Source organism: Thunnus thynnus, chromosome 17 (assembly GCF_963924715.1).
Source record: "Thunnus thynnus chromosome 17, fThuThy2.1, whole genome shotgun sequence".
NCBI classification, from domain to species: domain Eukaryota; kingdom Metazoa; phylum Chordata; class Actinopteri; order Scombriformes; family Scombridae; genus Thunnus; species Thunnus thynnus.
In genome coordinates, this window is record NC_089533.1 from 24,589,956 (window position 1) to 24,604,379 (window position 14,424).

The 14,424-nt window shown below is 39.2% G+C and overlaps 1 protein-coding gene across 10 annotated transcripts in view; it reads right to left on the bottom strand.

The window, feature by feature from the left end:
- The window catches only part of caskin1 (CASK interacting protein 1), a 116,176-nt gene that overhangs the window by 27,393 nt on the left and 74,359 nt on the right, over positions 1-14,424 (bottom strand). For all 10 annotated transcript variants that reach the window (XM_067571278.1, XM_067571277.1, XM_067571274.1 and 7 more), the window contains exons 5-10: positions 13,481-13,576; positions 13,230-13,360; positions 9,839-9,947; positions 7,903-8,011; positions 7,106-7,200; positions 4,517-4,634 (exon numbers count right to left, since the gene is read on the bottom strand). In XM_067571278.1, coding sequence (XP_067427379.1) covers positions 4,517-4,634; positions 7,106-7,200; positions 7,903-8,011; positions 9,839-9,947; positions 13,230-13,360; positions 13,481-13,576 — 658 coding nt within the window. The remainder of the gene's footprint in view (positions 1-4,516; positions 4,635-7,105; positions 7,201-7,902; positions 8,012-9,838; positions 9,948-13,229; positions 13,361-13,480; positions 13,577-14,424) is intronic.

Genomic DNA, 14,424 nt, shown 5'->3' on the forward strand with positions numbered 1-14,424 from the left:
TGTAGATTTGATCGATATGTATGAGCTTTGTGACTTATTAAAATGGTGCTACAAAGTGTAATGAGTGGTGCCCTCAGCAAACTAGCTAGCTAGCTACTTTTTGATCTTTTATAGTGTGTTTGAGGTACATAATTTCATGTTGCTATATTATTTGTTCATTTTTATTGTGTAAGTTTACTTGTTCATGAGTGATATGCTCAAATGTGCTGTTTCTGAGCCAAAACTGGCGAGCCAACTACAACTGATCAGTATATTTTGCAGACAGACCTACAAATGGCAGAGCAGAACTAGCTTCCCGTCCAACAATACAGAGTCAAGAGGATGCTAAACTAGCTAGTTTCAGTGGTGTCTTGCTGAGCTAATTTACGTCAAGTTACACACAGCCTTATAAAGTCACTACTGACACCATACAGTATATTAATACAATGTGAACAATACAGAACATCCAGTTTCACTTTGCATGCTGCTGTAGTTCTTCTGTGCATTACTGTGCTCTGCAGCCACATTTACTCAGAAAAATAGACAAGTGTTTGTGGCTGCAACAACATATGTGACGGTGTAACTTCATTAATGAAGCAAAGCACGCAAACTATTTCATTGCAGTCAACGACACTGCATCAGTCACATGGCATACTCAACATTTATCCAACACACCCTTTGGATGATGGTGGTGTAATTTAGCCGTCAGTGTCCTGCCCCTGCCATGCCTGCTGCCACACTGCTCACCTGAAAGTTCTGTTTATTATCATCACTCCCCACTCCCTGCTGTGGTAAAGTCAGTGCATTCTTGTAGGGAGTGACGAGGTCAGAGCCTAGACCAAAATATCACTGCCGTACATATTTTGTATTCACATGAAATGGATTTTTATGTTAATAAAAAGTTGGCTGACTGAAGTGTACTTTCATAATATTTACACAATTAGGTTAAGGCTAGGCTAGGTTAAGTTATGCTTATTAACTAGCATAAAGAAAGGAGGTGAAGTTCCGTTACACTTCCTGCTGGTGTGACAGAATGTAAAAAACTGGGCAGCGTGTTGGTGTTGGTAATCTTTTATAGGCTTTGTGCACTAAAAAACATTTACGTTCATGTTAGCAAAGACTACCATTGTGTCTAGACAATGTTATTGCAATTTTTTTTACTTCAATTGAGTTTCACTAGCACTTTGCTGACAAGTAGATCAGCCTATTAGCACCCCGACTAATTAGCACAAAGACGCTCATTGTGCACACTTTGGGAATCAGAGAGACCTTTATAATATCCCAGCTTCTCCACCGAAAAATATTTACAGCGTGCTAGTAGGACATAGCTCAGGTAGCTTCTGAAATTGATAACTGTCTTCATAACAATCTACAACCTAACCTGTCATTGTCGCTACACTTGTGTTTGGTCACAGTAACTTTTGTAGTTTATGAGGAAAAAATATTTTGCTTATATTTATTCGTTCATTGCTTAATGTTTAGTTGATGTCTTAATAAACCATTCATGTTGGTTGAAAAAAGTCATATAAAAGAATCCCTGCAAGTGGAAAAAGACGGAGCAGATGAGAAGTACAGTACATGTAGAAGAGTGACTGGGGAGGAATGGCGGGAAAGAAGAATAATTAAAAATTGATGAAAAACAGCTGAGTAAATGAAACCTCTAGCTAGAACAGCTGCTGTAGCCGCTAAATGTGTGTGTATGTGAGTGTGTATCTGCCCTGGCAATGATTAGTCAGTATGCTGCAGCTCTTTTGCACTACATTCACAGCTGCTGTTGAATACACTGTAAAGACAGATGTAGCAACAATGCAATTTTCTCAGGTTCCACAGTGATAAATGAACTATACAGTATATGCAAGTAGTCAAAGGAGAGATTGATGACAAGAAGAGGTGACCACATTAGTGAGGAGATAATGTCAAAGGCAGAGGTGAGTGAGAATTTGTGATCACGGGGGATGGAGCACACAATAACAGAGATACAGGCAAACAGACTGAGACAAGTAGACGTAATACTACAGAGAGACAGACAGATGGACAAACAGAACTACCCAACCTACAGACAGACAGCAATAGACAGTTAAATACATCTGAGCCTGTTTGTGGCTGTGCAGCGACACTTTGGGATGACTTGATGGATGTGAATGCGCTCTGTAGATCTCACCACAGAGGTAAAAAGCTCATTAAGTTGATATAGGATGGGGGATGAGGTTTAAGTAATGGGCAGAGTGTTTGGGAGACTGACACTGGCTAGTCAGCTCACCTGTTCAGTAATGAAAACATATAGAGAACACCAAAATTACACCTGTAACCTGGCAAATATTTAACTTTATTAGCATATACTTTGATGTATTTTACATGATACGCAATTAAAAGAATAGTTTGACATTTTGTAAATTATGCATTTTAGTTGACTTGCTAAGAGTTAGACGAGACTGATATCACTTTCATGTGTATGAAGCTAACATTACTGCTAGCAGCTGGTTAGCTTAGCTTAGCACAAAGACTGGAAACGGGGTAACAGCTAGCCTTGCTCCACAATATTTTTACATTGTGTTTTTTTGTACTGAGTAAACAAACAAGATATAATGTGTTAATTAGCAGGTTTTCGAGGTGCTAATAGGTGTATTTTGTTACCATTGGACAGAGCCAAGTTAGCTGTTTCCCCGTTTTCAGTCTTTGTGCTAAGTTAACCGGCTGCTGGCTGTGGCCTTATTTACTGCAAAGATATGAAAGTGGTATCAACCTTCTTATCTAACTCTCAACAAAGAAAATTTTCCAAAATGTCAAACTATTCCTGCATTATATGTTAATATTGAACTGCATAGCTGATACACATGGTGATGTTCTTAAAGGTGCAGTGTGTCGAATTTAGTAGCATCTAGCGAAATGGACTTGGCAGAAATGGAATATAATATTCATAAGTATGTTTTAATTAGTGTATAATCACCTGAAAATAAGAATCGTTGTGTTTTCGTTACCTTAGAATGAGCCCTTTATATCTACATAGGGAGCAGGTCCTCCTCCATGGAGCCTGCATGTTACACTGCCATGTTTCTACAGTAGCCCAGAACAGACAAACCAAACACTGACTCTAAAGATGGTCTTTTACATTTTTCACAAGTTTCACGGCCACCATAGGTTCTCCTACACACTTGGAAGGGGAGGGTGAGGGAGGTAGGGTATTCAGTTTTTTGCAATCTGCAACCTCACCACTAGATGCCACTAAATCCTACACACTGCACCTTTAAGAAGTATTTACAAAAATAAAGTTAGCTACATTATCTGCATTTAATTAATATTTTAATTTACCAGTTGGTCTTTCTAATCCATTTATTTTTGATTTTTTGATTTTTTAAAATTCTAGTCTAGTACAGTTAAATGTCATAGTAGATGTTAAGAAAATGTTATAACAATGCACAACTTCATCTGCAAACTAGTAACTCAGATTTAAATATCTCTTAGATAATATCTTAATCTTTTACTCAATATGGAATATGAAGCTTCAGTGAGGCCTTGGACAAAGTAAATACAGTATGTAGGCTACGAGATGGTGTTGGAAAGTATGGGAAAGTGTTTTACCTATATTTAAAGCAACTTGGGTAAAATTGTGAGGAAAAGTTGGAAATATTATGGTTGAAGTGATTAATATTTATGTAGGTACAGACAATGTCATAGGACTGCTTGAACATTTTTTGTACTTACACATGCACACACCTCCAAGCTCCATCTACTTACTTATGGACATATTTATCTCTTTTTTGTTAGATTTACTAATTATACGCTAATTAAACTGGACTACTATTACTGTTTCATATTCTCCATATCTAAATGTTGTTTAAACTTTCTGCTCTTTTTTTGAGTCCTACCTAAAGCTCCCATTGTGCCTCCAAGCATCTAAGCAAAGGGACTTTCTTTTTTCTTTCTTTTCTTTTTTTATGGGGGAGTTTTGATCTGACTTCGGTTTCACTTTTATTTACCTGCTATTATTCAGCAAAGTGTCACCATTGAGAAGCTACACGCATTATCAACCAGGGACATGTGGATAATTTGGTTTCTATGTTTTCATTACTTTCATCATCAGGCTGTAAAAATGTTGTGTTTTCATTTAGGTTGTAGTTGAAGTACTGAAAATGCTGGTGTAAATGCAACTAAAATAGTTCAAAACATCAGTAATGCAGAAAAGATGTCTGGTAGCACTGTGCGATTCGCAGAGCCGCACTCACAAACGTCTTCTCTCCCAGTGTGTGAGACCAAAGATATGAAATTCTCCTATAAGAATTTTTTTTCTAACCTGTATTTAACCTGGAAAAGTTGACTTAGCATGGAACCCCCCATCACATACCATCATTCATTCGCTTAGCTTCATTTGTCTTCATCTTCTTCTTCTTCTATCTTTCTCCTGTTTACTCCAACTATGTGTAGTGTATCCTCATAACTGATTTACTGACTCTTTATCCAGACAGTCAGCTTGGTCACCATTTTAATAATAACTCCAACACACATTCGCATACACACACACATAGGAGTGCACACACACCTGTGCGCTTGCTGATGACCTCCACCATGGTGGAAGGGAAGTATCCCACCCGGTCATTTCCTGTTCGGTTGTCATGGATACAGCCTTTCCAGCGTCCGTCAGGGTGCTGCTCCAAAACCTGTCAGACAGAAATATGAGGTTTCATTCGTACATACAGACATTAACATTGGTTTCTTCTATGCTTGCTTACATTTCTCTATGCTTGCAAAAAGTAAGTGCATATTTTAAAAAGACAGTCAGTACAGTACTGTGGTTTGGGGTGAAATTTACACCCTAAAGTGGCATTGCTGGTTTAAAAAAATATTTTTAGAGCTATTTTTAGGATTACAAAAGTTACTGAAAAGCCTCAAAAAAATCTCAAACCATCTTTTGTGAAAAAACAGCATTTGGAGCTTTCTAAGACTCCCTGAGTCAGACAGCGGCAGAGCCAAATTGTTCATTCAGGCCCAGAGGGAGGAAGCACAGGCACTTTCTTATTACTGTAATAAGCACCCAAAGGCTGCATAAATGCTCATAAATATTCATGAATGGTGGGCGGACTGCAATGTAGCAAGTGAATACATGTTGGTTAAAAACATATTGTTAGTAAATGAAGGATGCTGAAACCACTCATTCTTCCATAGTCATTAGTAATCTCATCAAACACGGAGCACGCACTCTCAAACTACCTGCTAATACTTCAAAACACAAAACCAGACTGTTGTTTAGGCCACGCTGAGTAAACCAACAAGCCTTTTTGTGATGATCCTGTCCAAGCAACCTGGATGATGTAGACCGACAACACAACAGTCCAGAGAGAGACTGCTACAGTTTTAAATATGACTTTGATAAAAGAGAGCTGTGGTCAAAAAAACGCTATCAAGAGTTGTGAAAATGATGACCAGGTACAGATAGAGAAAAACTTTTGTATTACTACATCATCTATAAGGTTAACTTGCAAAAGTGGATCACAACCTGCAGCTCCCTCTATGGACCAGAAGGAGGACCTGCAGGATTTTAACTCTGGTGGTTTCATTTTGCTGTCAAAATTGTTTTGTATAATTTAGCTCTGATGACGATGATGGTATCATCATGATGTTTTTTAATTCTCTGAAATGAAACTATCAACTCCCCAGCAATGCCACCACAATGTTAATTGGTTAACTGTCCTGCATGAAACAAAACCTCATTAAATCCAACCACAGAAGGACACAGATATATTTAGAGCTGCATTTCTTTTTCATTACTGCAAAGGTAAAAATATGCCTTCTGAGTAATAATATTATATTTTGTTGCATTAAAGCCACACTTTTTCTTTGCTTATTATTTCAGGGTTCTTCAAAACAACATTAGGGCACTTAAGTTTTGTTTTCCTCCTTGCAACTCATGTTGGTAAGGTTCAGATATATTTCACACCTCTTTATTTTCCAGGCAACGGATGTACTTTGAATTGATTAGACAGCAGCCAATCACATTGCACAAGCAGAAGGCAAAGGTGTGTTTGTTACTTCAGAACATGATCACAGTCAAGTAAGCAGACTATTAACTTCTATCTTTTGCTGAGAGCAGATTATATTGACTTTAGCAAATTAACATTGATGGTGTAAATGACTCGCCAAAAGGCCAAAATGAAAGTTTTCCGCTGTTGTTTGCTTTCTAAAAGCTAATGTTTGTCCCAGCCAAAGATTTTTTCAGGAGGTAAAAGAGGTTTCTCACTCTGGGATTTCATAACCAGTGTGTGATTTGCCAGGGGGGATGGTGGGGATTTCCCCCCTCTGGTCTATATATCCCTGCCTCTGCTGAGTTATTTTTATCCCCGGGAGGAACAAAAATATACCCCCCTCCTAGTGATTTATGCTGCTTCACCCATAGACCATATAAAATATCTAAAATAAAAATAGGCTGTTCAAAAAATATCTAAGTAAAGCGCTGCAACATGAGAACAGGCATTAATGCAAACAACAATAAAATCAGACATAGACTTGACAATGAGTGACGACAGAGACGACATGGCGTCTAGGCTACATGATGACGCAGTAAATGGACCAGGGGTTTCCTCCTTCCCTGCTCAGAGATTTACAGAGATGTGGGTAAAAGAGGGGCAACACACTGCAGATGACCCCTCCACAGGAGAGCATAAAAAGAAGACAGAAGTCTGTCATCAAAGCAGCATCTACTGAAGCCTGTTTATTTTTATGATGACAGCACCTTGTGTTATTGCATGTTGTGATTACTTCCTGTTCAATATTGAAGGTTGCTGTATAGAGCTGAATTAAACAGTGACGAGAATGAGATTAAGTGTTTTGCCACGTCTGGCTGAGTATTCACAGGACTGTGGGGGATTGAATTCTGGCATGTTAAATTAGTATTTAACCTGTTGTTTTGTTGTATGTGATCACATCTCCTATGAGGAAAGGACGAAGCATGAACATCTGATCGCTGAGAGTGAAAATATCGGGCTGCTTGATGAATTAAATTTTAAAAAATGGATTAAAATTTTCCTTCAAATGCAGTGGTCAAGTAAAAGTTCATAATTATTTTATAAATGTTACTGTAACAGTGTGTGTGTGTGTGTGTGTGTGTGTGTGTGTGTGTGTGTGTGTGTATTACCGTAATGACATCTCCTGCTTTGATGTTGAGGCTGGTCAGGTCGTAGTTGTTGCAGTAATCCTTCAGAGCCCGAACCTGAAGGGCTGCTGACGCATCTGAGTCAGAGAGAAACAGTCAGTTATACTCTACATCACAGTAAATGTACAATATTATAATCCTATAGATTCAAATATTATATGTTGTCTATAACATGAGCAATTAAATAGTTTCAGTTATGGAGAATCTATTTGAACCACATTGCTATATAATCACTTCCAACACTTTCATTTCTCAACACTACATAAGTAGGTCATGTGGTATCTTTCTCACTAAAATGATGTGCACATTCCACATATTTCTGGTTTTGGGTTAAAGCGCCAGTCAAAGGAATAGTTGGACATTTTGGGAAACATGCTTATTTGCTTTCCTCGTGAGAGAGAATTGATGGTGATACAAGATGAAAAGATATCACTCTCATGTCTGTGCGACAGTGGTATCAATCTAACTCTGGGCAAGACAAAGAATACGCTTACTTCTCTCAAAGTCAAACTATTCATTTAACTCACCTGGGTTATTTATATCATTTGTACTTTGCAAGTGAAGGAACCTCTCTCTGTCTTTGTCACGCTCTCCTTCAACAAACAGTATTTCTGTCCGTTCTCTGTAATGGTTTCATCTTGTGTGGAAATAAACTGACAAGCTATTCTCATTTTTTTTGTTCTTTCGGCGCGACTTCCCTTCCTCCCCCCTCTCCCCTTTTCCCATCCATCCATCCATCCATCCATCCATCCATCCATCTATCCATCCTTCCATCCTACCCCTAAGCAGCTGTTTGATCTCTCTGCTGGCTTGTGTTGCAGTAAACTGGTAGACGATGTCAAGCGCTGTCTGGCTGTAGGTGTTTCTCACTGTGGCGTTGATACCACTCTGTAGAAGAGAAAAGAAGATGGTTTTGGTACGTTTGCTTTTTTTTACTTTCGTATTTATTTTGTTTCATGCAGACATAAAGGGAGAAATCAGAGAGTGTAAACAAACTAGAGTTTTTTGTTTTTTTCTGTTATTGTCAATTTTCACTTTTACTGTATTACCTCACTAATTATTACACCTTATCGTATTAATTTTCTATACAAGAAAAATTAAACATAGTATGCAAGTACTTAAAACTCATGAATTAAGGTACCTTCATATTAATTAAACACCTTCAGGATGTGATCATCTGCCATCATTACTTCAAGAGAAAATAATTCATGCTTACTCATTCCCCGTAGCTGTTCTACTAATTACAACCACATCTTATTTTTCAACTCAGACAGCCAAAAGCTGAAGAGCAATATCACATTCAAATCTGTTGAATCAAATGTAGGCCAAATGAACAAAGATGAATTCAGCCCAAAGGCGCTTCAGGGCAAAGACTCATAACCTTTCACAGTCAGGGATCTAAATGACAAAGTTAGTTTCTCATACTGCAGCAAACAGTCATTAAACATATTGCCTCTCTTGTTTTCATAAACCCTGTGGCATTTTAATGTCACCAGCACAAATGGGTAATTTGCATCATCTCTCCCTGTGTTGTTCTTGCATTGCGGTTGAGCACTTTTTCATAACTGTACCACAGTTTTATCACATGGGGATGAAGGGGTTTTCCAGAACCTTTCATAAAGAGGCAAGAGACGTCAGATCTCCCTCGTTAACCCCTTCAGCATCTACCGTACTGGACATGAAATATTTATTGGTCTCAGCCAATGAAAACGCACTGTTTTAAAACTTGACTTTGGCCTAGTTATTAAGCATATTCTATTTAACCAATAAATGTCCGGTTTTGACATTTATGTTGCCAGGGTGACATACGACCATGCCAATGGACAAACAAAACAGGAAGTGGAATATGAAAACCTGTTAACCTGTTAAATATGACTTCATATACAGACCTCACTTTCTTGAACATGGCTTAATATTATCACGCTAAATTCATCAAAAGTTAATTTGTAAATTTCCTGAAATCCAACATAGGATTTATTCATATAAAATTACATGCACAGTAATGTCATTCACCGCAGAAACAGTGCTGCATTCTTTTTTTATCTCATTGTTTCATTGTAATTAAAGGGGACATATTATGCTTATTGTGATTTTCTGTTATTTATATACAGTTATAATGGTATATTGTAAAGGTATTTATGCTAAACATGGTCAAAGATTCAACACTTGAGGTCAAAATATGTAGAAATGCTCCCTGCAAGTCAAAAGTCAGGGCAAAACCAGCTCTGAACACTTGGTTTGCAACAGTTTTTTCTACCTTGCAGACAAGCTGACATCTGCTCATCACGCATGTCCATAAACGGCCGTCCTTTCCGTAGCCTTGATTGCTAAGGTTGTTGTAAAGGTTTTTCCATGTGTTGTACGGATGTATTTGAGAAGTTCATATTTCGAGTAAAGAACAAGAAAAACTAATCCTACGACTAGAGGTTGTTTCATGGGTTGCTGACGTAGCCTCTGGAGCCAGTGAAGTCTCCCGAGGGACAGCTTCCATGGGCTAACCAATCAGAACAGAGTTAGCCCTAAACTACTGTTTCAGACAGAGGCTGATCTTTTATTTGCAATCATGAAGGCAGAGTTAATTGAAATTCTGAGATTTGGTATTGACATCTTTATATACCTTATACTAGAAAGTCAAAATTAGATTGGAATTGTACTTTTGATTAAACTCAAACCAGGGTGTCAGTGATGAAAAGTTTTCAATAGAGTTCCACTTACGTCCAGCAGGAGTCTCACTGCCTCGGTCTTGCCGCAGAGGGCAGCTTCATGCAGGGCAGTGCCCGCTTTGGTCTGCCTGTTGATGTCTATGCCTGCCTGGATCAACAGTCTGAGGGCAGAAGAGAGAGACAGTGCGTAAGGGAAAGAGGTTGCAAGTGTAGCACGAAATGACAGAGCAAGGAAGGAGTGAAATCAGAGTATGAAGAATTGCAAAGGAGAGAGTATGAAAAGAGGGTGAGAAAGACAAGAGAGGTATCCTAGCAAGAACAGGAGTTGTCAAAAAGAATTATCTTGAACATGAAATACCAAAGCACCTTACTGAAGAGAAATGACTGTCTGAATGACAGAACCAAAATGACAAAACCAATCATGTTTAAGTCCATCTCTCAATACTTTCTCCCTGTCAGTAGCTCTCAACCCCAAGCACATTAGTTCCTACTGAAGACATAAATCTTTTCAAAAAATGGGTCCCAAATTCAGTGGCTTCGCAACGTATTCAGACTCTACTTTTTGTATACTTTATTGTGTTACAGGTTGACTTTAGAATTTATCTATCTACACATAATAAACCATAACCATAATACCAACAAAGCATAACATTTTTCAAATGTATTAAAAATCTAAAAGTATTCAGACCTTTTGCTACAGCACTCCAAACTGAGCTCAGGTGCATCCTGTTTGCTTTGATTTTCCTGGACATATCTCTAAAACTTGACTGAAGCTAACCTGTCAATTGATTGGAAATGACTTAGAAAGGCATACACCTGTGTATGTCATTCACAGTGCTTGTCAGACCAAAAACCAAGCCATTGTGTTGACTCATAGAAAAACAATTCCTTAAGCTTTGAAGGTTCCCAGGAGTGCAGTGAGCTCCATCATTGTGAAATGAAATAAGTTTGGAACCACCAGGACTCAGGCAAGAAGGGCCGCTTTGACCAAGAAACCAAAAGGCATTTTAACTTTATACATGTGTTAAGGGGCCGTGCCAAAGGTGGCTTTGTGCATAGGCTCTGAAGCTACACCATAGGCTACACTACTGTAGCTGATGTGCTCAGAAAAATATGACTACACGTCAAGGCTACAGCTGCTATAGAGACACCCCGAAAGCTGTGATTGGGCTGCTTGTGTTTTCTCCTACAAGTTAATGATGTCGGAAGAGATCATTACGAATGAAAACAACATGAAGCGATTTGAAAAAAGGGTTCAATTATCGTCTCCTTTTCAGAAAAACACATCTAGCAAAGTCATCTCCACTGCAAACACTCTGCTCTCTATCACAGTGAATAAAAAAATGGAAACACAGCAGCCCTTCCCACTGGCATTACAAACTGAATGAAAGAATTTAAACACAGTTGCTGTAGAGAATATAATTGAAGCAAAGCACACCTGTTTAGTATCAAGGTGGTGTTGTCAATGAGTGAAATCAGACGGCAAACTACAAATTAAAACCCACACCATAGGTATATGCACCAGGACTCTCTTAACGCCTCATGTCAAGCATAAATCCAGCATTAGAAGTCACCCTGCAGAGATGGCGGAACCTGCTGAAGGGACAACCATCACAGAAACAATCAGGCCTTCATGGAGTGGCTATGGAAACCACCCCTGGATGAAAGGTATATGACAACCAAGTTTACCAAAAGACATTTGAAAGGACTCTGAGAGCATGGAGAAAAGGATTCTCTGGTGTCATGACGCACAAATTGAACTTGCTTGCATGCTAACACACCATGATAAACATCAGCATGTTAACACTGGGCCTCATGCATGAAACACTTGCCAATTTACTGAGAGGTTCAACATTTTCTTTGGCACAGCAACTTATACAGCTGTCATGTAGTAGTTGTTAGGAAACTTCTCAGCAGCCCCGAGGTCTTTAGATAGGTCGCTTTAGAAAGCAAGACATATTTTAATATCTAACTTCTTGTCAAAGCATTCCCTCTGTCCTCTGATGACAGCTGTGTTCATACTGTCTGATTGTTTTGAGTCCCCTATTACCGCTACTGAAACTGCTAAACGCATTATGTTTTCATAATGAATTCTGACTGCAGGACTTGAAGCTTGAAGTTCTTCTTCGTTTTTTTACTTTTTTGTGAATGAAACCTACTCACAAATGGAACAAAACAGGGGGCCGTCGCTTTTGTTAATGACCACATCTCATGAATGTGCACCTGCTCATTAAGCGAAAACTATCAATTATACAACAAGTGCGTGCAGTTCGGTGAAGCTGACTTGTAACACTCGTATGAGCAAACCTCACAGAAAACAGGAATTAGTTACTGTATATGAGGCATTCCTGTTTATAGCATCAGTTCATTATTGCTGTTTTTCAAGGGATTTGTTGACAATAAGTACAGAATATCAGCAGCCTTATCTTTTAAACGACAGGGTTGGAGAGAAGGGCATCCGGCTGGAAGATAAACTGCAGTCCATGAAAAAAAAGCTGTCAAACATACAATTAATTTTCCTCTAACTTCTACTGAGTTAGTGTCTGTATGCGTGCGTGTGTTTATGTGAGTGTGTGTCTGCCACAGACTGCAGGCCAAGCCTAATGAGCATCATTTATCAGTGTCACTTCTAGAGAGGCACGCTCTGCTCCATCAACTATGACAGGCTTTATTCTCTCCCTCTCTCTTTCTCTCTCTTCCCTTTATTTTTTCTACCTCTCTCTCTCTCTCTCCTGCCCTCTCGGTTGCAGTCCTCTCTCATCTTTCAATGTCTCTCCCCTTTCCTTTCGCCTCTCTGTCTGTGTCTGCCAGGCAAGCGAACTTCTGCACCGCCACGCACACACACACAGCCCAGAAAGTGTCTGAGAGTGATGAGAGGAAACAAATGAACGGTGTGGTGTGTTTATTTGTCGAGCTGCACCGTTCTGCTGGGATCTTTCATCACAGAGCTTTGTGCTACATGCTGACATCACCACGGTAACAAAAGTCACTTTGCAATGACGCTATTGAAGAAACATTGCGATCGCAAAAACGTAAACAAAAATTAGGTGCTGGGATGAGATTTTAATGACTCGACATTTAGCGTGAATGAGCGCCATGCAGATCTGTTTTTTCAGGTCAGACGTCTCCGAAATGTATTTAGAGGTGTGTGACTGATGCATCAGCTTTCATTGTATGGCAACACATTTGTTTCATGATTCATTTAGTGTATTAGATCATTTTGTGCCCCTGTTGTGTTATACATCTGTTTTATCAGCATGCTCAGGAGGATATTTAAACCAAGTCATTCATTAGACATGGTGTTGTGACAGAGAGAGTTGTCTGTGTTGTGTGGAGGATTAAAACTGCACACAAACACGTTTGATGTCTACATGAGAGCGTGTGTTTATATGAAACTATGTCCATTTTTGGATGGATCTGGATCTGGAAGTGTGTATGTGTACCTGATGATGTCTATGTGTCCGTTCTTGGCAGCCAGGTGGAGAGGAGATGTCCCGTTCGGGTCGGTGGTATCTCCTTTTTTGGGCTCCAGCAAAGCAGCACACATGTTACTAGACAGCAACAACTGGACCACCTACACACACACAAAAACACACACAAACACACAGAACACAAGCAAGAGATTTTATGACTCCTGTAGACTCTCTCTAGTCGCTGTTGTTTCTGAATAATGACTAAAAATGTAGCTTCTTACCCCAACTCTGCCAAACTCACAGGCCAGGTCCAGAGGTGTTTTCCCTGCGTTATCCACGATACATGGGTTGGACTGGTGCTGCAGCAGCATCTCAGACTGAAGACAGGAAATACACACACACACAAGCAAACACGTGAGAAAAAAAAACAACAAATATTCAAAAATCCATCTACTCCAGCTAACACTGGATAAGAGGCAGGGATTCTGGACAGCTCGCCAGTCTAACACAGGGGTGACACATATACACAAATAACCATTCACACTCACACCTACAGGTGCTACGGAGTCGCAAATTAACTCCCCTCCCCTGACCATGTAACAAAAAAGCCCAGTTCCTGACTAGCACATCCACTGTGAAGTATTTCCCACTGTGTGGAAACTGGTCCTGGATGCTAGTAGAGTTCAGGCTAACGTTAGCAGCTCTGTCCTGCTCTCAATTGGATTTGGGGAAGTTTACACTCCAGATAATGTTATTTTGTCAAACACTGGTTAGTCCCCATACTAAGAGCCTTTTCTCTTGTAACATTAAAGGTGAAACATATTGCTGAAAGATTTTTAGTGAGTATGCAAGCTAAGCAGACAAACAGGGTTTATGTTAGAATGAAATACCAGCCTGATCTTACATTTTTCCTTATCATACATATAATACTAGGACTACACTGCAAAACAAGAACAATGTTGTTTCTTTATTTCTATGCTATCTACATGGATCATCAACTGGAGAGAATATTGAGTTTTTGGGACATGCAGTAATCAGCCTCAGTTCTTAAGCACAATATCATGTATGTAGCTATTAGGTGCATATTTAAGACCTCTTTTATGGGATTAAACAAGTCAACTGGAAACATTAAAAAGTCAGCTGGAGACAGATTTTTCAACCAACCTGTGGAGCCGTTAGCTTAACTGGCTAGCAAGATAAATCCGCCGTTGTCATTTTTCAACAA